General features: G+C 39.6%; 1 protein-coding gene across 6 annotated transcripts in view; it reads left to right on the forward strand.

The window, feature by feature from the left end:
- Positions 1–25,436, forward strand: part of NRG3 (neuregulin 3) — a 1,237,517-nt gene that overhangs the window by 506,029 nt on the left and 706,052 nt on the right. For all 6 annotated transcript variants that reach the window (XM_059882571.1, XM_059882573.1, XM_005226444.5 and 3 more), the window contains exon 2: positions 20,320–20,449. In XM_059882571.1, coding sequence (XP_059738554.1) covers positions 20,320–20,449 — 130 coding nt within the window. The remainder of the gene's footprint in view (positions 1–20,319; positions 20,450–25,436) is intronic.

Below are 25,436 nucleotides of genomic sequence, written 5' to 3' on the forward strand. Positions count from 1 at the left end.
GGCTTTGGCATAGTCAATAAAGCAGAAATAGATGTTTTTCTGGAACTCTCTTGCTTTTTCCATGATCCAGCGGATGTTGGCAATTTGATCTCTGGTTCCTCTGCCTTTTCTAAAACCAGCTTGAACATCAGGAAGTTCATGGTTCACGTATTGCTGAAGCCTGGCTTGGAGAATTTTGAGCATTACTTTGCTAGCATGTGAGATGAGTGCAATTGTGTGGTAGTTTGAGCATTGTTTGGCATTGCCTTGCTTTTGGATTGGAATGAAAACTGACCTTTTCCAGTCCTGTGGCCACTGCTGAGTTTTCCAAATTTGCTGCATATTGAGTGCAGCACTTTCACAGCATCCTCTTTCAGGATTTGAAATAGCTCAACTGGAATTCCATCACCTCCACTAGCTTTGTTCGTAGTGATGCTTTTTAAGGCCCACTTGACTTCACATTCCAGGATGTCTGGCACTAGGTCAGTGATCACACCATCATGATTATCTGAGTCATGAAGATCTTTTTTGTACAGTTCTTCTGTGTATTCTTGCCACCTCTTCTTAATATCTTCTGCTTCTGTTAGGTCCATACCATTTCTGTCCTTTGTCGAGCCCATTTTTGCATGAAATGTCCCCTTGGTATCTCTAATTTTCTTGAAGAGATCTCTAGTAGTTAATTCTCTGAATGACCTTCGGGATATATGTATTTGATATACAATTGATATGAGATGGACACGGATAACACTAATACATGAGTGTGTGCTGCAACAAAGATGCAGAGATATTAATGACGTTCGTCCAGTCTCACCAGAGCCTGGGAATTTTTCAATCATCTAATGGAATAACATGCATTTCTTCTAAAACTCTTGATACAAATGAATTTAAGCTCACCTTACATTAAGGTATACATTTTGGAAGCAGTGAATCCAACAAAAAGATATCAGAGCTCAAAGGGAGGGCTAACATTTCTTGAATACATATTTGTGTTTTTTGTGTGTTAGTTTAGTGAGTCCTCATAAAAAATTGTCTGATATTGTTGGCTACCTGCTCACGTTTTCTCCTCTGTGACCTCTCCTTCTGACTCCAGTCCAGTTTGTTCTGGCAATCAGTCCATTCTCCCTGTGGCTGTGTGCTTTTCCTAAGCTGCTCAGAGGAATGCCAGTCCCCGTGCTGGAGACTGCTGAAGAGGTGGCCGGGTGATGTAGTTCCATGAAAGATTCTGTCTAGAAGTGATGTGTAATGTCACGGCAGCTACTTGTGATGAGGGAGCCTAGCTTAAGGAGAAAGCCAGTGATAGCTGAGCAGGACGATTCCTGGGTCCATCCTGCTTCCATTTAGACACTGAGTTTGACAGCCCAGGAATCATGTCTTGTTAAGCAGGATAATGTTATTTTTCTTTTGATTTAAGTCATTTTGAGTTGAGTTTTTGGTACTCTCAGCCAAAATCACTCTAACTGCCATAGGTGCAAACTCTCATTATCCCCATTTCATAGACAAAAGGACTGAAGGGTAAAGACATTAAGTAACCTATCCAAGATCTTACAACTAGTTAAGTGTCCAAATCAGGATCACATTGAAGTCTATCTTATTTCAAAATCTATTGCTTTAGTCTTTGGCTGCACTTCTCCTGCATATATATATTTATTTGAAATAGGTAACACCAAAGCACTTAAATCCATGTCAAACATTTTAAACAGTTCAGATATATAAAATATGTAATTTGTAAAAAAGCTACCATCTGCCATCTTTTATTTAGCAGTTGGGGACCTTTCTCTGTAAAGGGCCAGGTAAGTAAATGTTTTTGTCCTTTTAGGCTTTGCTGTCTCTACTTAACCAAATTGTAGCTTAGAAGCAGCCAGAGATAATGTATAAACAAATGAGCTTAGCTGTGTCCAAAACAATTTCACTTACAAAAACAGGCTGTGGGCTCCAATTTGGCCCCTGAACCACAGTTTTCTGCCCCCAGGTTTTTTTTTTGGAGCATAATTTCTTTACAATGTTGTATTGGTTTCTGCTGTACAACAGCATGAATCAGCTGTAAGTGTATATATATCCAAATTAAATATATCCCCTCCCTCTTGGACCTCCCTCTCCCCGCATCCCACCCCTCTAGGTCATCATAGAGCTCTGAGCTGAGCTCCCTGTGCTATACAGCAGCTTCCCACTAGCTCTCTATTTTACACAGAGTAGTTTATATATGGCAATGCTACTCTCTCAATTCGTCCCACCCTCTCCTTCTCCCCTCATAGCTCAGTTGGTAAAGAATCTGCCTGCAATGCAGGAGACCCCAGTTCAATTCCTGGGTCAGAAAAATCCCCTGAAGAAAGGACAGGCTACCCACTCCAGTATTCTGGCCTGGAGAATTCCATGGACTGTATAGTCCATGGGGTCATAAAGAGTAAGACATGACTCAATGACTTACACTTTCACTTTCACACTTTCTCCTTTTCCCACTTGTTCACAAGTCCATTCTCTATGTCTCTATACCTGCCCTGCAAATTGGTTCATCTGTACCATTTTCAGGATTCCATGTATACATGTTGATATATAATATTTGTTCTTCTCTTTCTGACTTACCTTACTCTGTATGACAGGTGCTAGATTAATTCACATCACTACAAATTACCTGATTTCATTCCTTTTTATGGCTGAGTTGCATTCCTTTGTATATATGTACTACATCTTCTTTATCCATTCATCTGTTGATGGACATTTAGGTTGCTTCCACGTCCTGACTGCTGTAAATAGTGCTGCAATAAACATTGGAGTACATGTGTCTTACCCCTGTTCTTTATGAACTAAATCTGATTCTTAGTTAAGGGTCACCAATGGGGATGGATAAAAGGGGGTGTTGCTAGGTGTACGCATGAAAATCACACCAGAAAGAAGAGGAGACCGGGAGTCCCAGTGTGGGAAGGAAAAAAAGATTTTCCTCTTTTGCCAAAACTTGAGGTGTCGAAGAGAGTGATTATGTTTCTCTTTGTAGTGCTGTTTGGGGAATAGCTTAAGTAGTGCTAGTGGTAAATAATCCACCTGTCAGTGCGGGAATTGCAAGAGATGTGGGTTCAATCTCTGGCTCTGGAAGATCCCTTGCACCTGCTTCATTATTCTTGCCTGGAAAATTTCATGGACAGAGGAGCCTGTTAAGCTACAGTCCATGGGCTCGCATAGAGTCAGACACAACTGAGTGACTGAGCATAAAGGTAAAGAGAGTGGAATCTCATGACTTCTTCCCTTAGAGAAGCAAAATCGGAAGGTGGCTAGCCTCTCATCTATACTGTTTTGGAGTTTATATTAAAAATTCCAGATTGTCTCAGCATTGGTTTCATTATTGAATGATCCACAAACACTTTAATATATAGCAGCTCTTTCTGAAAATGAAGAGATAAGGGTCGGAAATGAACAGATGATTATAGCTATTTGATTTCAGCTTTAATTGCTTTCCAACAGGCACAGAGAATGGACCAGTTTTCTCAAAACAATACTTGTTCTGAAACAGAGGTCTGAGAGTCAAGTTTTGTCAATACCGCGAAGTGATTGGGGAAGTACACGACGGGTTTCCCTTCTTTCTCAGATTGCTTGCAGTGTGTGCTCCCTCTCTTTCAAAATCGTGGCATGAAATTGACTGTGACTTTTATGCAGGATCTAAGCTATTGAACAATATTTGTCTCCTTTTACCTATCGATGCACTGAAAACTAAAAACCTCTGTAGAAAGCCAAGGTGAAAAGACAGCAAGGTTTTTACTTCTTCTGCATTCTGACACTTGCTGATTGACACATCATGTCTCTGTGGATTTGTTTATTCTAGATATTTCATATAAATGAAATCAGATAGCCTCTTGTGTAGCTTCTTTCATTAAGTATTACACTTTTAAGGTTCATCTATGCTGTAGCATATATCAGTGCATTATTACTTTTATTGGTGAATAGTATTCCTGGATATAACACGTTTTTTATCCATTCATCACTTAATGCTTTCATGTTGGGAGTATGCATATGTTTCTATGAATGTTCATGTACAGGTATGGACATTTGTTTTTCATGAACCTTTATTTTCAGTTGTCTTGGGTGTGAACTTAGAAGTATAATTGCTGGTTCATATGATAACTTTGCTTAACATTTTGAGGAATTTCCTAACCATTTTTCAAAGCAGTTGCGCCATTTTTCATTCCTACCAGCAGGATATGTTTTCAGTTTCTTCAAATTCTCTTTGCCAGCACTTGTTAGTGTCATTCTAGTGGGTGTGAGGTGGTATTTCAGTTGATTTTGATGTCTATTTCCATAATAACTAATGATGTTGAATATCCCTCCATATGTTTTTGGATATATGTGTATATTCCTTGAAGAAATTTCTAATCAAATAGAAAGTAATATTTTTAAGGAGAAAATTCACAGGATGAAACTAATATTTAATGGAAGTCAGTACTGCCTTGGGTCCTCTCAACTGTTATAAAAATTGGTAATGAGTCATTTTATAATATTTTAAAATAAAACAGAAAAATTAAGAACTGGTTGAAAAGCAGGTGGACATGGTTGAGCCCAAGACTCAAACAGGATCAACAGACTTTTCCTTTATGCCATGTGTATTCCAAGCATCTATCTCTTGTTTACATTTTCACAGATTAGTAAGATAATCATGACTGAATGAGTCTCTCTCTTCTCCGACATAAGAAAAAAAAAACATAAATAAAAAATTTTGAGTAGTAATGCAAACAAATCTTTATTCTTTTCCTGAAAGCTGTGTAATAGTAGATTTGTAGACTGCACTTGTCACATCATTGGGTCTAGTAATTGATGGAGACATCCCTCTCTTTATTAATCTAGCCTTTTTAGTGTGTGCTAGGTCACTTCAGTCATGTCCAGTTCTTTGCCTGCCAAGGCTCTGTAGCCTGCCAGGCTCCTCTGTCCATGGGATTCTCCAGGCAAGAATACTAGAGTGGGTTGCCATGCCCTCCTCCAGGGGATCTTCCTAATCCAAGGATAGAACCCATGTCTTTTATGTCTTATGCATTGTCAGGCAGATTCTTTACCGCTAGCATCACCTAGCAAATGGGAAATCTATGAGCTTCCATTTAAGGAACATTTTAATATTTGAAATTCTGTAACCCTATCCAGTCTCTAAACACATGCTAAGAAGTCAGCAAATTCTGAGTTTGTGAGTACATTTGCCACCCCTCTCCCTGCCTGCACTTAGTGTGGTCTGGGTACTTGACAGTTACACATGCCTGGGGGCAGCCACATGCTTTATGATCTCTGAACTGAGTTCCTCACATCCACCCCAGGAATCAGTGCAATACTCAAGAGGCTTATAGGAGGAGCCCAATGACAGATTGTTAAATAAGTAAATGATTTTAATTGGCATCATACGCAGAAGCATTGAAGAATTAGGTATGTTGGTGCTTAATAAATACATGTTGACTTACTTAGCAAAAGGTAAATGAGGGAAAGAAGTGCTTAGTACCCCGTTACAAGACCCATTGCCAGTCATCATTCCTATTTCTCATTCAGGTTTCGTGGAACCCCATTAATTATACATTTTAATGTATTTAATTTATTCATAATGCTGACAAGCTACAGAGTTTGAATGAAAACTCAGATTTCCAAAGGTATGTTACAAACATTATGAGACATTTTAGGCTAAGCACGCATAGCTCCACATACTGAGGCCAAAGCCCAGTGGTGCAAAGAACCACATCTTTCCCCTTTCACTTGGGATGGTCCCTACACTGTTACTAAGGAGCTGAACAGCGGTGGAGAGGATGTCTTTTTAAAGAAGTGAAATTAGTTATCTGTAGGAGGTTTGGGGAAAATGCAATTGTTTAATAACCTGATTGCATGTCCCTAAGACCTAAAGGTTGTCAAAGTGATAAATGACTTAGTGACAATCAATTCTAGGTTGTCTGCTTTGAACAAAAGTGGCATTTTAGGGGCTAACTCTGCATTATTGAGCACTTATATTTTGAGGTAGCAATTCTTCTGTCTTTTCCCTTTATCTTTTTTTTTTTTTTAAAGTTTGTATATGTTGAACTTCAAGTGCCTTAAGTTTCCAAGGACTCTTGACGTTTACTGCATTTCTGCTGACCCTTCATGTCTTCTTGGTCCGGATACTTGGGTTGCACATTTGCGTTTCTTGTCCTCACTGCCATGTGTTCTAGGAAATTGTAGCTGTTCCATCTGATTTAGCATTTCTTTATCATTTCTTGTCTATCTGGCAATATGGTAACTGAGGTGGGGGCTGGAGATGCAGGACAGCTTGAAGACATAGCCCTGGTACTTAAACATGGAGCACTTCAGCTTTTACAGTCCTTAATATCATTTTCATAATTGTTTATGTCAGCCAGAGTGGGTACTCCCTGAAGTCTCTTTGAAAGTTTATTTGGGAAACTTCTCTTTCTTATTTTATTTTTAATTGGAGGGTAATTGCTTTATGATATTGTGTTGAACAATGTGAATTGGCTGTAAGTATACATATAATCCCTTCCCTCTTCAGCCTCCCTCCCAACTCCCCATCCAACCCCTCTAGGTCATCACAGAGTACCAGCTGAGCTCCCTATGCTGCTGCTGCTAAGTCGCTTCAGTCGTGTCCGACTCCGTGCGACCCCATAGACAGCAGCCCACAAGGCTCCCCCATCCCTGGGATTCTCCAGGCAAGAACACTGGAGTGGGTTGCCATTTCCTTCTCCAATGCATGCAAGTGAAAAGTGAAAGTGAAGTCGCTCAGTCGTGTCCGACTCTTAGTGACCCCATGGACTGCAGCCTACCAGGCTCCTCCGTTCATGGGATTTTGCAGGCAAGAGTACTGGAGTGGGGTGCCATTGCCTTCTCTGGAGCTCCCTATGCTATATAGCAACTTTCCCTAGCTTCCTACTAGCTATCTATTTTACATATGGTAGTGTATATATTGTCAATGCTGCTTAGTCAATTCATCCCACCCTCTCCTTCCCCCGGGCTTCCCTGCTAGCTCAGCTGGTAAAGAAGCCTCCTGAAGGGCAAGAGACCCTGATTTGACTCCTGAGTTGGGAAGATCTACTGGAAAGGGGTAGGCTACCCACTCCAGTATTCTTGGGCTTCCCTTGTGGTTCACACAGCAAAGAATCCGCCTGCAATGCGGGAGACCTGGGTTCAATCCCTAAGTTTGAAAGATCCCCTGGAGGAGGGATGGGCTACCCACTCCAGTATTCTGGCCTAGAGAATTCTATGGACAGAGGAACTTGGCAGGCTACAGTTCATGGGGTCCCAAAGAGTCGGACAAGACTGAAAGACTTTCGCTCACTTTACTCCTTCCCCCGCTGTGTCCGTACGTCTGTTCTTTACATCTGCATTTCTATTCCTGCCCTGAAAATAGGTTCACCGGTGCCATTTGGGGAACTCCTCTTGATTGACTTTTTTTCACACCCAGAATTACAGGGAAGATCCCAAGGATGGAGGTGGTGGCTGGGGTAGGGTCAGGATTGAGAGTACCAAGCTAAGTGAAATAAGTTAGGAAAAGACAAATACTATATAATATCTGCAAGGAGATCCAACCAGTCCATCCTAAAGGAGATCAGTCCTGGGTGTTCATTGGAAGGACTGATGCTGAAGCTGAAACTCCAGTACTTTGGCCACCTAATGCGAAGAGTTGACTCATTGGAAAAGACTCTGATGCTGGGAGGGATTGGGGGCAGGAGAAGAAGGGATGACAGAGGATGAGATGGCTGGATGGCATCACCGACTCGATGGACGTGAGTTTGAGTGAACTCTGGGAGTTGGTGATGGACGGGGAGGCCAGATGCACTGAGATTCATGGGGTCGCAAAGAGTCAGACATGACTGAGCGACTGAACTGAACTGATATAATATCACTTTTATGTGGAATGTAAAAATTCTAGACTTAAAGAAACTGAGAGTAAAATGATGCTTCTAATCATCTCTCAATGGATTCTAGTTAAGCACACGGTGGAAGTAACATGTTTCCTATGCAAAGACAACATTAAGGTTAAGACTAGTTATCATCTGAACTCACTTTCCAAGACATTCTCACACAGAAAGGAGTGTGGAGCTCAAAGACACGGGTGTTCTCTCTTTGGACTCTTACATTTATTTTTCTGCTCCTGCCCTGACACTTGACATAGTCTGCAAATGCTTAAGCAGGGATTCAGACCTAGACCTGTAGGGCCCATGTCTGTACTGCCTATGCCTTCTTCATGATCCATACAGAGAAGGAAGTGCTTGGATTTCTGAACATTAACCAAAAGGATCTGAATAAAATCTAAGATTTTTAGAAAGGGAAAGATTTTAAGTAAGTAAAGTGAATGACGTTCATTTTTATGAAAGAATCTGAAGAATCATGTCAATGTTTAGACATGATTTCAAAGCTGCAATAGCATGTAAAGGAAATGTGAGAGAAATAGAAACTCCCAGTGTCAAGCACTGTCTTTATTTCAGGTTTTATTCCCACCTACCATTTCCGAATACTTTTCTTACAGTTTCAGTATGTGCTCAGAAAAATGGGTGTAGGGTGGATGGGGAGAAGATGAATGGATTCCTGAAAAAATCACTTCCTAATGTTATTACATTGATTCATAATAAAGTGACTAACAACATTTGGCAAGAAGAGCCTTGACTATACACATCTTAAAAGAGTCTGGGACTCAGCAGGTGAGCTGCAGAGGATTGAAGGATGCTCACTGTGGAGCTGGGCTTCTCTGGGTTTTAATTTTGCCTTTCCATTTACTAGCTGTGAAATTCTGAGCATATTGCATGATCCCTCTATGCTTCAGTTTCCTTTCTGCAAAATATTTATATCTGATTAATAGGTTTATTCCAAACATTATTATCACGTGTTAACTTCTAAGGTCTCTGTTATGCTAAGACTTTCTGCTTTCAAGTGTTGTACCTATAAAAGCTAAAGACAGGTCTAGACCATGAGACGGAGAAGGTGATGGGCACTCCACTCCAGCACTCTTTCCTGGAAAATCCCATAGATGGAGGAGCCTGGTGGGCTGCAGTCCATGGGGTCGCAAAGAAGATAGGACTGAGTGACTTCACTTTCACTTTTCACTTTCATGCATTGGAGAAGGAAATGGCAACCCACTCCAGTGTTCTTGCCTGGAGAATCCCAGGGACGGGGGAGCCTGGTGGGCTGCTGTCTCTCGGGTCGCACAGAGTCGGACATGACTGAAGTGACTTAGCAGCAGCAGCAGCATCAGCAAACCATGAGAGGGTCTGATATATAGCAGTGTGCTTCGTTAGTTATATTGACTGTTAAAGTTCCACAGTGATTTTATTCTACTTGGTAAATCACCACTGCTCCTATTCCCCTGAAGAAAACCTCTCCATGACATCCAGTATGAAATGCACAGAGTACCTAAACTTCCTCACTTATTATTGCAGAAACCAAAGAGTTATGATCTGGCCCCACAAGGACCCTGCTCTATCTATGAATTGATTTATTCTGATTAGACTTGTCATCTCCATACTGCTTATTAAATATTTTAAATATCACGTCTGTGTATACTTGACAGGCAAGAAATTTGAAATTAGGAGAAAGTTCTTGAATAAACAAACATACAACTATTTATTGAGAAGCAATAAACTATTTTTCACCTGAAACCAATGGACATTAAAAAAAATAAACCCTGATTATTAGCAATCAGCCTCAGGTACATTCACATAGGCATAGATATATTTTTCACCATTTAGCTTCAAGAACATTATTATGGTACAGTGTTACAAGGTGGTGTTTACCTTATCATGCTGAAGGTATGTGTGTGTCTCTGATGTTGGTATAATCCTCATTTTTATAGCCATTAAAATACTTATTCACTCTGAAAGCATACATTAAGCATCTACTATATGTCAGGTCCTGGGATAAATGATAAGGATTTAGAGGTGACCTTGCCAGGTCCACAGGAGCTTGGAGACTGGTTTGGGAAAAAAGTATGGTAGATATGTAAACAGTTGAATTGTAGTTCAGGAATCATTCATGGATTAGAGGGAGAAATGAAGTGTTATTGGAATTTCGAATACTTGTATCCTGAGAGATCTGGAGAAGGGTTCAGTAGGAGCTCACATTTTACATAGATTTTAAACAGTGAGAAATGTTTTGCCAGATGAAGACCTATTGTCTGTGTATAGGTCAAAAGAATAGCGTATATAAAGTCACAAGGTCGTAAAAGGCCTGATCTGTTCCAGTGTTCGTGCAGCCCAGGGAATGTGAGAGGAACATGGGAAAGTGAAGCCTTTTGTGTTTGGCTTATGTGGGGAATTGCAGGAGAAGCACTTGTTGATGAGATCACCAGGGGATTTTAGGCAGCTAGGGCACGCTATCAGGTGGGTGCGTCACCTGCTTTCTGAGCAGAGCACTCTTGCAGCAGCACAGGGAGAGTAAACCAGAGGCTCTTGCTACAGGACCAAGAGGCTCTCAGCCGCTGTACATCACATAAAAGTGCTTCAGGGAGATAAAGATATCATGGAGAATGAACACTTCCCAATTTGAAAGTCATCCTTACAAGGAAAATCAATCCCAGAGGGTTGTTTAGGGAGTGGGCATGGTATAGAAGGAGAGCTGGGTAATTGAGGGCTAAATTGGCCCCTCATTTAAATACCTCAATGCGCCTGATTTGGAAAAGAGGCCCAGCTCAGAAACCAGTTAGCATCAGCTAAGGTCCTGTGCTGGAGAAGCTCGAAAGGCCTCGCCAATAGGCCTCATGGATTTAACCTCGGTGTTCTCCTTCCTTCTGGAAACCAAGATTGGATAACCACCTACAGAGGGCCATGTTCTTTCCTGGGCTGACAGTATTGGGAATTTCTCTCTACATGCTGCTGCTCCCATATAAGTGAAGTCTGAAAAAGTGGGAAGCTGTCCTGCTGGCAGCCAGTCTGTGATGTTTCCAAAAGGGTAAATGTGGTATTCCAGCCAGCTACTCTGTGACTTTACTTGGAACAAGAGGGACACAAGGCCGCTCTACAAAAAATCTTCCGAATATCTCCGTCTTCTGACCCATGAGAGGAAGTGACTGCTGCTCTTTGTCAGTGATAAATCCTCTTCTGTCCTGGGTTTTTAAGCGATGTGTTCGTGGTAAGATGGCCCCTGTTTTTCTGAAGGTTAATTCAGCCCATGGGGTAGTTGCTGTACAGTTTAAACTCCCCAGCCAGGCTGTTTTTAGAAAGAATTAAGTCTCTATGGGGATTTTAAACTCCTCATCTCTAAGGTAAAAGTCTCCAAGTCAGGGTTGGTGGGAGGATATTGTCTGCTTGAAAGAGTGAACGACAAAGAAAGGAAAATGAGGGGAGTAGGGCCCTGACCTAAATGAGGGAATCCCCATGAGAAGAGCCCTGTGCTTGGTGATAAAACCTGAGGGATTTTGTAGAGAAGAACTAGCTAATGGCAGTTTATTTATTTTTTTGCTGTATGTTCTGATGTCTCATAATACATGCTCTGGATGAAATCTATAGATTACTGTGAGAGTCTGTGGGGTGCAGGGTAGCTCCCTGGAGAGAGGAGCCTGTGCAAAGGTTTCAGTGGGTGTGGATTCGGCCAAACAGCTGTTGCCAATGTACTGAAAAGGTAGGCAGGTATTATGTATGAGGTGAGGACAGAAACAGACAAGGGCTTAGAAGGATTTTGATTGTCTTAATAAGAGCTAGGGATAGCCACTAAATCATTTTCCAGAAGTTTTTTTTTTTGCATTATGTGTTGTATACACATTATGCAAACTGATTGTAATGTGGGTAATTCATTTTAGGGTGACAAGCAGGTATACAGTAGACTTATAATGAATATTCCAGGTGAGATAAGGTGGGAAGATGTGGTAGATTCTGGAGATGCTTAGGAAGTAGAATCACCCACTGATGTTTGATGATTCATGTGGAGGGTTGGAGGGTGGACTTCTGGCCTGCCCAAGCGAGTCAACAGTGGGACATTAGTTGTGATTTAGAATCCTGAAGGAAGAATAGGGTTGTGGGGGAAGAACAAGAGTTTAGTTTTCTACCAGTTAATTGGTAGGTGTCTTTGGGATACACATCAGGACGGGAGAGGTAGACAGATTGAGCCCAGAAAAGCCTGCAGGATGGTAGATTGAACTCAGGTGTAACTTTGAGAGTTATTGTCATGCAGATGACATCAGGCAGGATCACCCAAGACAGCTGTTCTCAGAGTTTAGAGTGTATGCAAATTATCTGGAGAGCTTGGTAAGCAGCAACTCACCACTCGCCTCTAGAGTTTCCGATGCAGTAGGTCTGGAATCGGGCTCATGGGTTATCATTGCTCATATACTCTCAGATAATGCCAATACTGCTGGTCTAAGGACCACGCCCAGAGGAGCCCTCACCTAGAGACAAGTAAAAGTTGGTTTTCCCCCACCCATCCCACCAAAAAAAGGAAAAAGAAGTGGTCCCTGGGAAGCAGTCTAGTGGAACAAGTCAGACTGTGTTGGTCGAATCCAGAAGCTTCCAGCTCAGAACCATGTGATATTGGGTAAATGACATAAATATCTAAGATTTAATTTCCCCATTTATAAAATGAGGATGGTAAGTAGTAGCATAAATTCATAGTGTTATCTTAAGGCCAAAAGATAGCTAAAGGAAAATGCTTAGTGTCCCACTGGAGTATATGTTAGTGTTATTTAAAAACTATTCCCTGAGTAATCTACTTTAAATAGAAGTTAGGTGACAGAAACCAAGAAGAAAGGGGAAGATCAGCATTATGTAATAGTAGGAGCCAATGAAAGGTTTTTCATGAATATGGGAGTGACAGAGTATTGGATGCTTCTGAGAGTTCAAGCAAGATGAGGGGGGAAAAAAACTTTAAAAAATCTATTGGATTTAGAAATTGCTAGTGATATAGACGGAACCATTTTATAGGTTGATGTGGGGAGCAGAGGGATGGTGCTTCAGTGACACTAGCTAGTATTTCTTTTTATGCATCTCAGTCTAACTTTTTAAAAGTTTAATTGGAGGCTAATTACAATATTGTGGTGGTTTTTGCCACACATCGACATGAATCAGCCATGGGTGCACATGTGTCCCCCACCTCAACCGCCCTTCCACTCCCCCCCCACCACCCCATCCCTCTGGGTTATCCCAGAGCACCAGCTTTGAGTGCCCTGCTTCATGTATCGAACTTGCACTGGTCATCTATTTCACATATGGTAATATACATGTTTCAATGCTATTCTCTCAAACCATCCCGCCCTTGCCTTCTCCCACATAGTCCAAAAGTGTGTTCTTTACATCTGTGTCTCTTTTACTCACTGGTATTTTTTTTTAACTATTGTGACTGAATGCAGTTTGTATAGGTATGTGTATATGTACACGTAGAAGGGAATATATTCAGCTTTAGGGTAAATGTTGCATTTACCCTATAAATATTTTTTACCTAAATAGCATTTATTTACCCTGTAGATAAAATCCCCAATAAATGCATTATCATTGAATAAACTATGTCCTGTGTAGGTTTATTTAACTTAATACAGTTTTTAAAAACAATATTTCAAGCTGAAACTTGGCCCAGGTATGTCACACAGGTTTGGTATGGGTCCTTTCTACATTTTTTTTTTTTTTTTTTGCCAGAATTGATGGCTCTGGGATTCCTCAGGAACTGTTAGTTCCCACAGCAGCACTGTGACTCAACTGAACTTTTAAATTCCTTGCCCAGCACTCCCTAATTCTCCCACACCAACAAAGTGAACAATTGTCTGATATTTGGCAGCAGGGAGAAAGCTATCTTTGCTTTTCGCCAACTGAGAAATGGTTTGTTTCCCTTTCAAACACCACTGCATTCTTCTTGCAATTTTCCTTGACCGTTAATACTTTATAACTCAGTTTCATCCTGTGTGCCTTCCTGGGAGCCTGGTAAGTGGCAGATTCTAGAGAGGATTTTAATGTATGGCAGCATGTCTCATTTACACAGCTTCCATCCATGGAAGACCTTGCCAGAGTCGACAACCATATTTAAATGGCTTCTAGACTGTAAAGGTATTTTGCTAATACTAAATCTGGTAGATTGTGTCACCAGATTCTAATTTTTCTTAGAGAATTGTCGTGTCATGAACTTAGTAGGGGAAGGAGGAAACTGCTTCATGAATCTGACACTTGCAAGTCAGGCATAGGAAGATGGATTTAGGGTCTAAGCTATGCCTTGTCACTCTCTTCCTCAGGTCTTTCTGCTCTTCCTATCTAGAATTCATTTTCCTCTGCCAATTAAATCATGCCCATTCAAGACGTAGCTCCAATGCCAACCCTTTGGGAAGCCTTTAGAGATAACTACAGCATGAATTAAGCTCTCCCTTTCTCTGATTATCTGCTACAATTATTATCTGTAATAGCCCATTTAGCACTCTTGTTCCTGCAACAAAATCTGTGTTCCCACAGTATGCAGGGTTGTGCTGGCAAAAGAGAAAACCTTCATAAGTAATATTCAGGTTCAAGTTAGTACTTAGGGGAGAAAACCAGTCATTGTTTTCATTCATTAATAAATTAACTTTCATTGCAAAATCTGCTGGGATTTCTGTCTTCCAGCCTTACATTTTCTTTCCATTTTGCCTTTAATGAATTAACCACCACCATTTCCCACTGTGCATTTAATTACCGTACTGATTGCTTACTATGTATGCTATGTGATGTGGAAAGAATACAGAACTTGAAAGCAAAATATTCTTCCTCATCTCCAAAGAGACCAAAACCCATAAAAATAAAGGAAAACACATTGACTACATAAAAAAAAATGCCATGTGAATGTCTGGATAGTTGAATAGCCTTTGTGGTCCCAAGTGAATGGGTGCTATTTATCAAACTAGCAACCACACATCCTTGACCTGAGATGCTGAACTTGGCTCAGGTGCTTGGAAGACCCATCCTTACTACCATCTCCATTCATCTTAAGCCTTCAGTTCAGTTGCTCAGTCATGTCCAACTCTTTGCAACCCCATGGGTTGTAGCACGCCAGGCTTCCTTTTCCATCACCAACTGCCGGAGCTTGCTCAAACTCATGCCCGTCAAGTCGGTGATGCCATCCAACCATTTCATTCTCTGTTGTCCCCTTCTCCTGCCTTCAATCTTTCCCAGCATCAGGGTCTTTTCCAATGAGTCAGTTCTTTGCATCAGGTGACCAAAGTATTGGAGTTTCAGCTTCAGCATCAGTCCTTCCAATGAATATTCAGGGTTGATTTCCTTTAGAATTGACTGGTTTGATCTCCTTGCAGTTCAAGGGACCTTCATGCTCTTTCAGAATATTTTTCCTACTTATTTTTTCCTCCTGTCTTTGCCTGTAGTTTGCGGAGTTGATTTTATGCTCTTATAAAATTCTAAGCACTTTACTTAAATTGCTTTTGGAACTCTTCTCATTTCCTAACTTCTAAACATTTATTCGTTTAGAATTTTTCTTTTATGATGATAACAAGGTGTATACACTTGACTATATAGAACATTTAGAAAAACACTCATGTTATAAAAAGATCATTCTTCTATGAACAACTATTGTGTGCACCTGTGTCAGGCCATCTGTGAAGTGAAGTGAAAGTCGTTCAGTCATGTCCGACTCTCTGTGACCCCATGGACTATACAGTCCATGGAATTCTCCAGGCCAGAATACTGGAGTGGGTAGCCTTTCCCTTCTCCAGGGGATCTTCCCAACCCAGGGATCGAATCCAGGTCTCCCGCATTGCAGGCGGATTCTTTACCAGCTAAGCCACAAGGGAAGCCCCAGGCCATCTGTAAGGCTGTGGATCAGAGATGTGAAGAACTTCTGTGCAAGCTCCTGGTCCAGTAAGATGTGGAGTTCATGAGCTAATGTGGGAGAGAGGTGCCTGATAAGGAAGTACTTTGGAGTAAGGGAGAGTCTTGGAGGTACTTTGGAGTAAGGGAGCATCTTGAAAGACAAATCCAAATTTATGGAAATATTTGATCCCTTTTGGTTTACTTGCTTGGAACTTTACCCTGGTAATTTTTTGAAGACAAAGAGAACTCTGTAACAATATTATTTATCAGATATCATTCCTAGAAAGAGAAGATGTACTTTTGAACTTTTAAAACATGACAAAATAGTACCATATACTGCAGCTATCTATCTTATATTTGTAATGTACTCAATATGTCAAAAACAAATGTAAACCTATATGGATGGGCTTCTATATGTATGTGCTACATATATGGAGGTGGCACGGTGGTAAAGGATCCCCTTGCCAATGCAGGGGACGGAGGATTTGGGAGTTCGATCCCTGGGTTGGGCAGATCCCCTAGAGAAGGAAATGGCAAACCACTCCAATATGATTGCCTGGAAAATTCCATGGACAGAAGAGTTTGGGGGCTATAGTCCATGGGGTTCCAAAGATTCAGACACAACTGAGTGACTGAGCTTACATATATGTATATACTTATAAGCATAGATATAAATATCAGAGGGTATCATCCAAATTGCTACTGTCTCTTTGTTGGACTATGTTTGTTCATAAGTAATACAAAGCCTAACAGTGATTTAGACATAGTATACATATGATTTACTTTACCAAAGTATGTCGGAGAAGGCAATGGCACCAAAGTATGTAGGTGATCTTAAGAGAAAGCACAGAAGCCAGTGATATCATTAAGGAAATCTTCTATCTTTCCACCCACATATTTGGTATGATGCCTTACAATATAAAATTTCACCTTATGGTGAATTTGATTTACCTTTCCCAACACCTCTGTTATTTTAGGAGACTAGTGCTATATGGCGGAGAAGGCAATGTCACCTCACTCCAGTGCTCTTGCCTGGAGAATCCCAGGGAGGGCAGAGCCTGGTGGGCTGCCGTCTATGGGGCCACACAGAGTCGGACGTGACTCAAGTGACTTAGCAGCAGCAGCAGTATGATATGGATACTATATAGTGAAATGCATAGGTAAATTGTTACGGTTTCAAATTTACTGACACCCGCATTTCATTTATCTATACAAGGATCAAGCCTAGTGTTCTATTGTGTATCAAATTATTTAAAATACTTAATGTTTTTTAGAATCTAGTCAAATCACGGTGAGGAATAAGTGTATGTTGTTGTTTGGTCGTTCAGTTGTGTCCAATTCTTTGTGACCCCATGGACTGCAGCATGCCAGGCTTTTCTGCCCTTCACCGTCTCCTGGAGCTTGCTCAAACTTCAGATTCTCCAAGCTATGAAAATAGAAAATGTGAGGGCACGTTATAATTGACATTTCTGTCCTCTCCCACCTCAGACTTTTGCAGAGGCATTTTACTTGGTTCTGATCCTTTGTGTTGTACTGATGGATGGTAACGTAATGGGAAAAGCAGTTGGCAGAATTGGGCGGTAACCCCTGGAGACAGTAGTTGTCAGATGGAAACTAATTGATTGTAATTGCTCTGCCATTGTATTGCTCGTGGAGTCTGTAGCCTGTTAAAACCACTGATTGTAAAATAAGGATCTCACTTTTTATCCTGTAGGTTATGTTAATGAAAAGCTGTTCTTAGAGGAATGATCAGTGAAATCAATAAATAGATAATAAGAAATTAAAAGAAAACTTAACTAACTGATCATGAATTAATATACTTCAGCAGAGTAGCAGTCAACTGTGTGGTGGTTCATAATGAATTTTTGGCTCAGAGCTCTTGAATCCTAAATATTCCCATAGAAAGAGAAATTGATTCTGCATAACTGTTTATCACAAACTGTCTGGAATAACAAATCTTCCCTGTAGAGGAGATCTCCTGGAAAACAAACCAAAAAAGTCTTTTGCAGAGCCTTTAATGCAAGCCAAAGTATGTTAACAGGCAGGTATTTTGAAATAGAAAAAGTTCCCATTGTAACACTAAGAAAAGATTAGAAGTGGATTTTTCAAAGCTCATGGTATATGAATAGTATGAGTGGGGCTTCTGTGTGAATCTGAAGGCAGTTTTTTTGCAATATTTATTAGTACTAAAATGAGTACACTAGAATGATAAAATTAATGTTAAATTATGTCTTTTTATTGTAAGATATGTATTACATTTTATATGATAATTGTTTCTTTTATGATCATATCTTTTGCCAGTGGCACTTAAACTTTAGTGATATTAAAATTGTCAGATTTATTGAAGACATTTTTTACTGAGCACTAATTCTGATTAAGGCTCAACCTCTGACCTCAAAAAACTCAGGACAAAGAAACAGATAAATGTGTAAACAAGTGGCTACTTTCAGCATTGAATACAGTGATACAAACAATAAAAGGTGCTGAGGGACACAAAGGGAAGATGATACAAGCTCTGAAGGATTTCTGGATGTTTTCCAGCAAACCAAAAGATGGCCCAGGAAAAAGGATCGGTGTTATAGTTCTGGTATTGGGGAAATAGGATAAGAGTTGGAAATGAGGTTGTATGTTTTAGGATTCAAGATGAGGTTAGTCAGGCAAAATTCTACATGGCCTATGCGTTTCTTTGCTCTTCTTAGGAATTTGGAGTTATTCCTGTGGGAAAGGGGCTCCTTGAGGCCTTTTAGGTGTTGGGAGAATATGAGTAAATTTTCTTCCTGTGTAATAACTCTCCCCTGTATTTGGATGATGGGCAGAAAGAGGCTCATTGTGACCTCCGGTTAGCAAGCTGGTACAATGGCCCTTGCTGCTGTTGAACATTATTATTAATCTATATCTATGTAAAGGAAGGCTTCCCAGGTGGCTCAGTGGTAAAGGATCTGCTTGCCAATGCAGGAGGTGCAGATTCGATCCCTGGGTTGGGAAGATCCTGTGCAGAGGGAAATGGCAACCCGTTCTAGTATTCTTGCTTGGAAAATCCCAAAGACAGAAGAGCCTGGCAGGTTACAGTCCATGGGGTAGCAAAGAGTCAGACATGACTTAGTGACTAAACACACACACATAAAGGAAATTAAGAGCTTACATGCTGAATCATGTATTCATCTTTGACTTTTCACATACATTTTTTTTTCTTGAATGTTGCAATGAAATTGGTGCTAATATTTCAGTTGCTTAAAATTCTGAGACAAGAATGTCTACATGCTCTAACAGATTTCTTCATCCAGTAGAAAGCACAAACTTATTATGTTTCATATTTAGAAACCTGATATAGAGATATGCTACTGCTGCTAAGTCGCTTCAGTCACGTCCGACTCTGTGTGACCCCATAGACAGCAGCCTACCAGGCTTCCCCGTCCCTGGGATTCTCCAGGCAAGAACATTGGAGTGGGTTGCCATTTCCTTCTCCAATGCATGAAAGTGAAAAGTGGAAGTGAAGTCGCTCAGTTGTGTCCGACTCTGTGCGACCCCATGGACTGCCGCCTACCAGGCTCCTCCTTCCATGGGATTTTCCAGGCAAGAGTACTGGAGTGGGGTGCCATTGCCTTCTCTGGATATAGAGATATAATTTACTTTAAAATGTAAATGATTATGATTTTTAAAAAGCACATATAAGATAATGCTAAAAAAATGACATTAATTTAGTCCTGTTAAATATTTACCAGAAACATTCTTTACATTTGAGATTCTGTTTCAGAATTTGGAACATTTGCATTTTAATTACATAATAAAAGGAGAAAGTGAAAGAATAATTGCCTTAGCTATTAGGAAATTACAGCTGTAACTAAAAAATAAAACACAGAAAATGACATTGGTATCCATAGAAGAGTCACAGTACATGTACATTGATCAGATGTTTAATGACATTGCAGAGCAATAAAATAAATACACTAAAAAGATTGTATTCAATCCTTTAATACAACATGTTTCTCAACACTGAAATTAATGAAAGCTAATTTGAGGTTTTTGATTGTAGGGTCATACAGCTTTTGCTGTTAATGTATCCACTGATGGGACTTGTCTAGATATGATTCCAATTGTTAAAATCTTGTGGAAAAATAAGACAGTTGAATCCAGTAATTGTTTTAGTCCTACCTGCTCTAACAGAATACCATGAACACGGTGGCGTACAAACAACAGAAATTTATTTCTCATAGTTATGGATGCTGTAAAGTCTAAGATCAAGATGCCCATGGATTCAATGTCTGGTTAGGACTTCCTAGTTTGTAGAGGGCTATTTTCTTGCTGTGTCTTCATATGACTGGAATGGGTGAAGGAGCTGTCTGAAGTCTTTTTTATAAGAGCATTAATCCCATTCAAGATCTACTCACCTCCCAAAGGCCCCACCTCCTAATTCCATCGCTGGGTTTCAATATATGAATTTTGTGGGGACATAAACATTCACTGTATAAAATGGTCATACTCAGTTGTGTTTTTATCAGTCCACTGAGGGGTTCATCCTGTCTGTCTAGTTCCTAAGGTCAGCGGTCACGAGAAGGTCTCAGTGCATAGATCCAGGCCAATGACAGGATCTGGGGTGTCAGAATGAGCTGCTGACAGTATTTCATTGTGTTTCTCATGACAGATACAACGACATATTCCACGGAGAGATCCGAGCACTTCAAACCCTGCCGAGACAAGGACCTTGCCTACTGTCTCAACGATGGCGAGTGCTTTGTGATTGAAACCTTGACCGGATCCCATAAACACTGTCGGTAAGTCCCTGTGGCGACTGACACTAAGGGCAGGTCCTCAGAGAGGCCTGGAGACGGAAATCTGTGCTGAGCTCGAGAAACATACAATGTGATACACACAGTCCGGTGCTGGAATGGCAGAATCAACAGTCTTAATAGGGGAAGAACAAGGCTGGTATCTTTAGTATTTGAGAAAGAGAAAACTGAATTTTTGCATGACAGAGCAAACTGCTCTTCTAAGATCTAGAGCCTCAATATTTATTGTGAACCAAACCCCAGAGGCTGTAACTGTGTCCAGAGAAAACCACATCTTATTTTGATTCTGCCCCTGTTGATTAATTTCAGTCCCCCCCGCCTTTTTTTTTAACACCTCTGATGATGAAATACTCTCCAGCAAGATGTTGTAAATGAAATCATAGTCCTGTTATAGTCTAGGTAGAGAACTACTCAGTGAAAATTCCCGGTGGAGATCAAGAAGGTGTTTAATTGGTTTTTAGAGACATAAGGTTATATAACTGCTAAAAATAAAAACAAGCGGAGATAAATAGTTGGTCTTGTAGACACTGCAGCTTTAAGCCTCCATAGAAGAATCAAATTAGCATCCAAAAAATACTTCCCACGGAGCTTTTATTTTGAGCTCTACCCTGGTAATTTGTTTTTCCTTGCAATTGTATATGCTTCAGTGATTATATATATCCACACCCCTTTCCTTTTCTTTATTTACTCTTCTCATATGACACAGTTATTAAATTAATTATTCTGAATCGTGAAGCATGGAAAATTATGACTTTCTTTTCTTGCTATTGCTAGCTATTATAAAACTTTATTCCATGTTGTTTTATTAAGATGGCACAGAGAAATGTGTCTTATGGTTTTGAACTTAGAATGTGTCAGCAAATCCTGCCTGCCTCCACAAGCCAGCTTTGGTTCAAGGGGGTGGGGGTATGAGGTGCCATAGTGGTCAGTGACACAGGTTTGGAAGAACTGATCAATGATAGTGGCTGATCTCTGTAAGAGCCACCCCACCACGTAGCCCATGGCCTTTCTTCACCCTTCACATGGTGGCTTTCACGTGATGTGGGCAGTGGCCATTACACTGACTTCATTTACAAAACTTACAACCCATTTATGTTCTCTGTAAACCCGAGTTAGGGATCAAAGGCAGTGAGAGAGGTTCCTTTCCACATTTCTCTTGCTGTATTTATTAGATCAGTGCAGATACAGGTAGAAAAGACATGGCTGACTTGAAGACCTCAAAAGAAAAGCCAAGAATGAGCTATCATTTCAAATCACAAAGTGCCTGCATGCTCTTTTCAATACCCAGCTATGTGTTAATGTTACCTTTCGCCAACCCAGTGGTGTCGTGTGTAATAGGTAGTGCCATCAGATAAGTTTGAATTTACAGTTTATTGAAGGGATGGATCAGAAGTCTCACCTAAAGCGGTGATGGTGTTTTTCGATGGTGTTTTACCTCAGGGAAGCTTCAGATTAGGCCCCACCACTATGCGCAGGCAGGTCTGATTTATCTTTTCCGATAGAATGTCAAAAAACAAAAAAATAATTCCTACTGTTTAACATACAGCCTTGCTATATTCGCTATTAAGTTCATGGGTATATTAGTTTGCTAGGGCAATTCTAACCAAGTACTGCAGATTGGGTGATGTAAACAACAGAAATATTTTTTACCACAGTTTCTGGGGTCTCGAAGATCAGGGTATCGGCAGAGTTGTTTCCTTAAGGGCCACAAGGGAAGGATTTCATCCAGGCCTCTCCCCTCAGCTTATAGATGACGAACTTTTCTGTGTGCCTTTTCACGTTCTTTCCTCTGTACAGGTCTTTATCCAAATCTGCTTTTTCAAAAAGGACACCAGTCCTGTTGGATTAAGGGGTACTCTAATGGCCCTATTTTAACTTAAATGCATCTGTAGACTCTTATATGGTCACATTTTGAGGTCCTAGAGGTTAGCACTTCAGCATGTGAGTTATTTGGGAGACACAATCCAATCTGTGACAGTGGATCTCAGGTCCAGAAAACAAAAAAAAATCCTTTTCTTTTGCACACATGTACATGTCTAATTTTTTAAAACATAGACAAGCAGAGGTATATCTGTGGTTTGGCTGGAAATGTGTAATAATTTTGGCCTCTGTCTACATATTTTGTGCATATTTCAGCACAGACAACCTGTTATTTAACATAGAGTCACAACATAGCTAATCATGACAAAAGACCAGCCTAAGACAGGACTGGAACTCGAGTAGGTTAATAGATGCCTATAAATCTCCTAGTAGTGTGTGTGGATAAATCACACATCGCATGTGTCAGCGATTCATCTCCCAGGCTTTGCTGTGAATAAAAGGCTTACATTCGTCCCTGCTTCAGCCACTTCTAAGAATCCCAGTGTAGCTATTCATAATGTGCCATTGTGTACAGTGCTGTAATATGTTTCATTTATTCTCCTCCACTCGACAAATGTTTATTGAGCATCTCTTATCACCAAGATACTGTTGAATAAATAAATACAGAAATGAACTTCGGAATTAAATGGCACTGCAGTTTGTAATGCACTTGGAGCAAGTGAAATACTTCATCTCCAGGAAAGAAAGAAAACAAGAGAAATGACTTTCATGTGACTGGCATGCTACCAGGGCTACGTTACTGATGTATTACTAAGTGGATTATGTCATAGGTTAAAGAAACCACAAGTTAGTAGATTGGAGCAACAGTGTTAATGGGTATACCTGCATCTAACTCATTAAGTAGTTTGCTTTTTACACATATGCAAAGATTAAACATTCAAACCTGAGAGAAGTTAAACTTAGTATGTATTTTTAGTATTTTAAAAATAAATTGCAATCCCACTGATCTGAACCAAGGTATGTTTTTTCACGTGTTGTGATCATGGTGAAACAATTTTATGTTTCCTTGCCAAGGAAGAGTAGTAACAAAAAATTAAAATTACCTAAAATTTCCTATTCTGCCTGATAGAGATCCTGAAAGTGTATGCCCCAAACTGCAAATCCTTGTGATAAGGGGAGCTTCATGATTTTCTGTTTGTTATTTTCTCAGTCTTTAGTGCATTTTCAAATCTTTGAAAAAACTATTCATGGTGAAGATAGTTAGAAATTATAGAGCAAACTAATGAAAATTTAAGAGGAATACCAAGATCCTAAAATAACTTGATAGGTTTTAAAGAATAATAAATAGTCAAACCTGGTATTGCTAAATTTACAATTTAAGTCACAGATCATTGGTTGGCTGATTAGTAAAAGCAGAACCTTTTGTACTGTGGAGGTTAGTGTAGAATAAAGAAAGATTCATAAATTGGGAAAATGAGTCTGGTTTTTGTGTAAAGGTGGTTGACTTATCAGGTAAAACATCAAAGTTGAATTTTTACTTCTTATATACCCAAAGTTGTTCTTAATGAATTTAAAAGGTAATATAATAAATAAATTATTAGAGAAAACAGTAAATAAAATTAAATATGTCTTTACATCAGCAATTGAAAGTAAAAAAAAAAAAAAGCAATGAGCAATAAACAATGAAAGGAAAAATGAACAGCCTTGAAGCAACTTTTTTTCTTTTTTTCATCTGAATGTCATAAGTCAGAAACAAAATTGAAAGTGTCAGTAAACTACAATAAGCATGGCAAAGAAATGATATTTTGATGAAGTCAATAGATCAATAAGAGTAACACTAAAATTAAACCTCGGTGGGAAAATGGGCAAAAGACAGGAACATCCTCTTCCCTTGAAATGGAATCCAAATAACCAATAAGCATGAAACATACTCAACCTCACAGAGAAATGCAAATTAACTTGTTTGCTCATCATATATTGTAATAATGTTTAAAAGTAGTTTGGCAAGGCCCAAGTAAAAACCATCATCTCATTCACTAAACTCGATGGAGTGTACTTTGTTAAACATCTTCTGTAGGTGATGCATCAGCGTGTTTCCGTATCTTTACATTTTTTCCTAAGAGTTAGCTTAGAGAAATGTATATGTATATTTGTTTTTAAGAGCATTCACTATAGGATTTGTAACAGCAAAACAAAGAAAACTTGAATTCTGATGTCTATATAATTCAGAACATATCTATACCATGGATGCATTCAACATAACTTGAATTTTCCTAATTTTAAGACTATGAAAATGCTCAGTATATCATGTTATATACAAAAATCAGGATGTAGAACAGTAAAAATGAACATAAGTAGCAATCCGGTTCTGAAAAAGAACTAAAGAAAAAGGCTAATAGGATTTATAGCTGTTGTCTTCTTTGAACCTTGAGGTTTCCAAGATCATTACATTGCACACGTATTTCATTTACGTAACATCTGGTTAAGACACTTGACCCATGCTTCTCATCTTTCCATTAAGAAAGACAGCATCCCTGTCTTTGTTAAATGAAGGTCATTATAATTCACTATTAGGCTGATAAGAGAACTTTCAATTAAGCCATTCTAGATTAAACACTATAAAGCCTGTTAGGACGTGTCTGCTCCTTTTATTAAACTTTCATCTATGCTCTTTATAATAATCATTTTCTATGCTGAATTCGTGTGTTTTGAAACATAAAAAAAAGGGATTGAATAATAGGATGATATATTCTGCAGAAATTAAGCTGAGTAGAGAAGGAAAGGAAGTACTGGAAACACCTTGAATCAAAGTATCCTGAATAAAAGCAGGGTATTCTCTAATATATTTATTTTTATGCCATTTCTAGAAATTTTAAGAACTTTGGAAATGGTGCCTTTGTAGCATATTTCACTGGAGTTGAAAGTGGTAGCCATCGTAACTGAAAAGATTGCTAGGTATTTGAATGGACCAAATGTGTTTCGAGGCCAACTTCAAGTTAAAAGGATGTGTCTCTTCTGAATTGAAGCTCATTAAATGTTGCACCAGCCTTGCTACAGAAATGGATTCTCAAAACTTTGGAAAGAATAACATTTGAGCTAAATTTGACCTGTAGTGATCATTTTGGAAATCTATCAAGCAATTCATTTGAAG

Source organism: Bos taurus, chromosome 28 (genome assembly GCF_002263795.3).
Source record: "Bos taurus isolate L1 Dominette 01449 registration number 42190680 breed Hereford chromosome 28, ARS-UCD2.0, whole genome shotgun sequence".
Classification (NCBI taxonomy): domain Eukaryota; kingdom Metazoa; phylum Chordata; class Mammalia; order Artiodactyla; family Bovidae; genus Bos; species Bos taurus.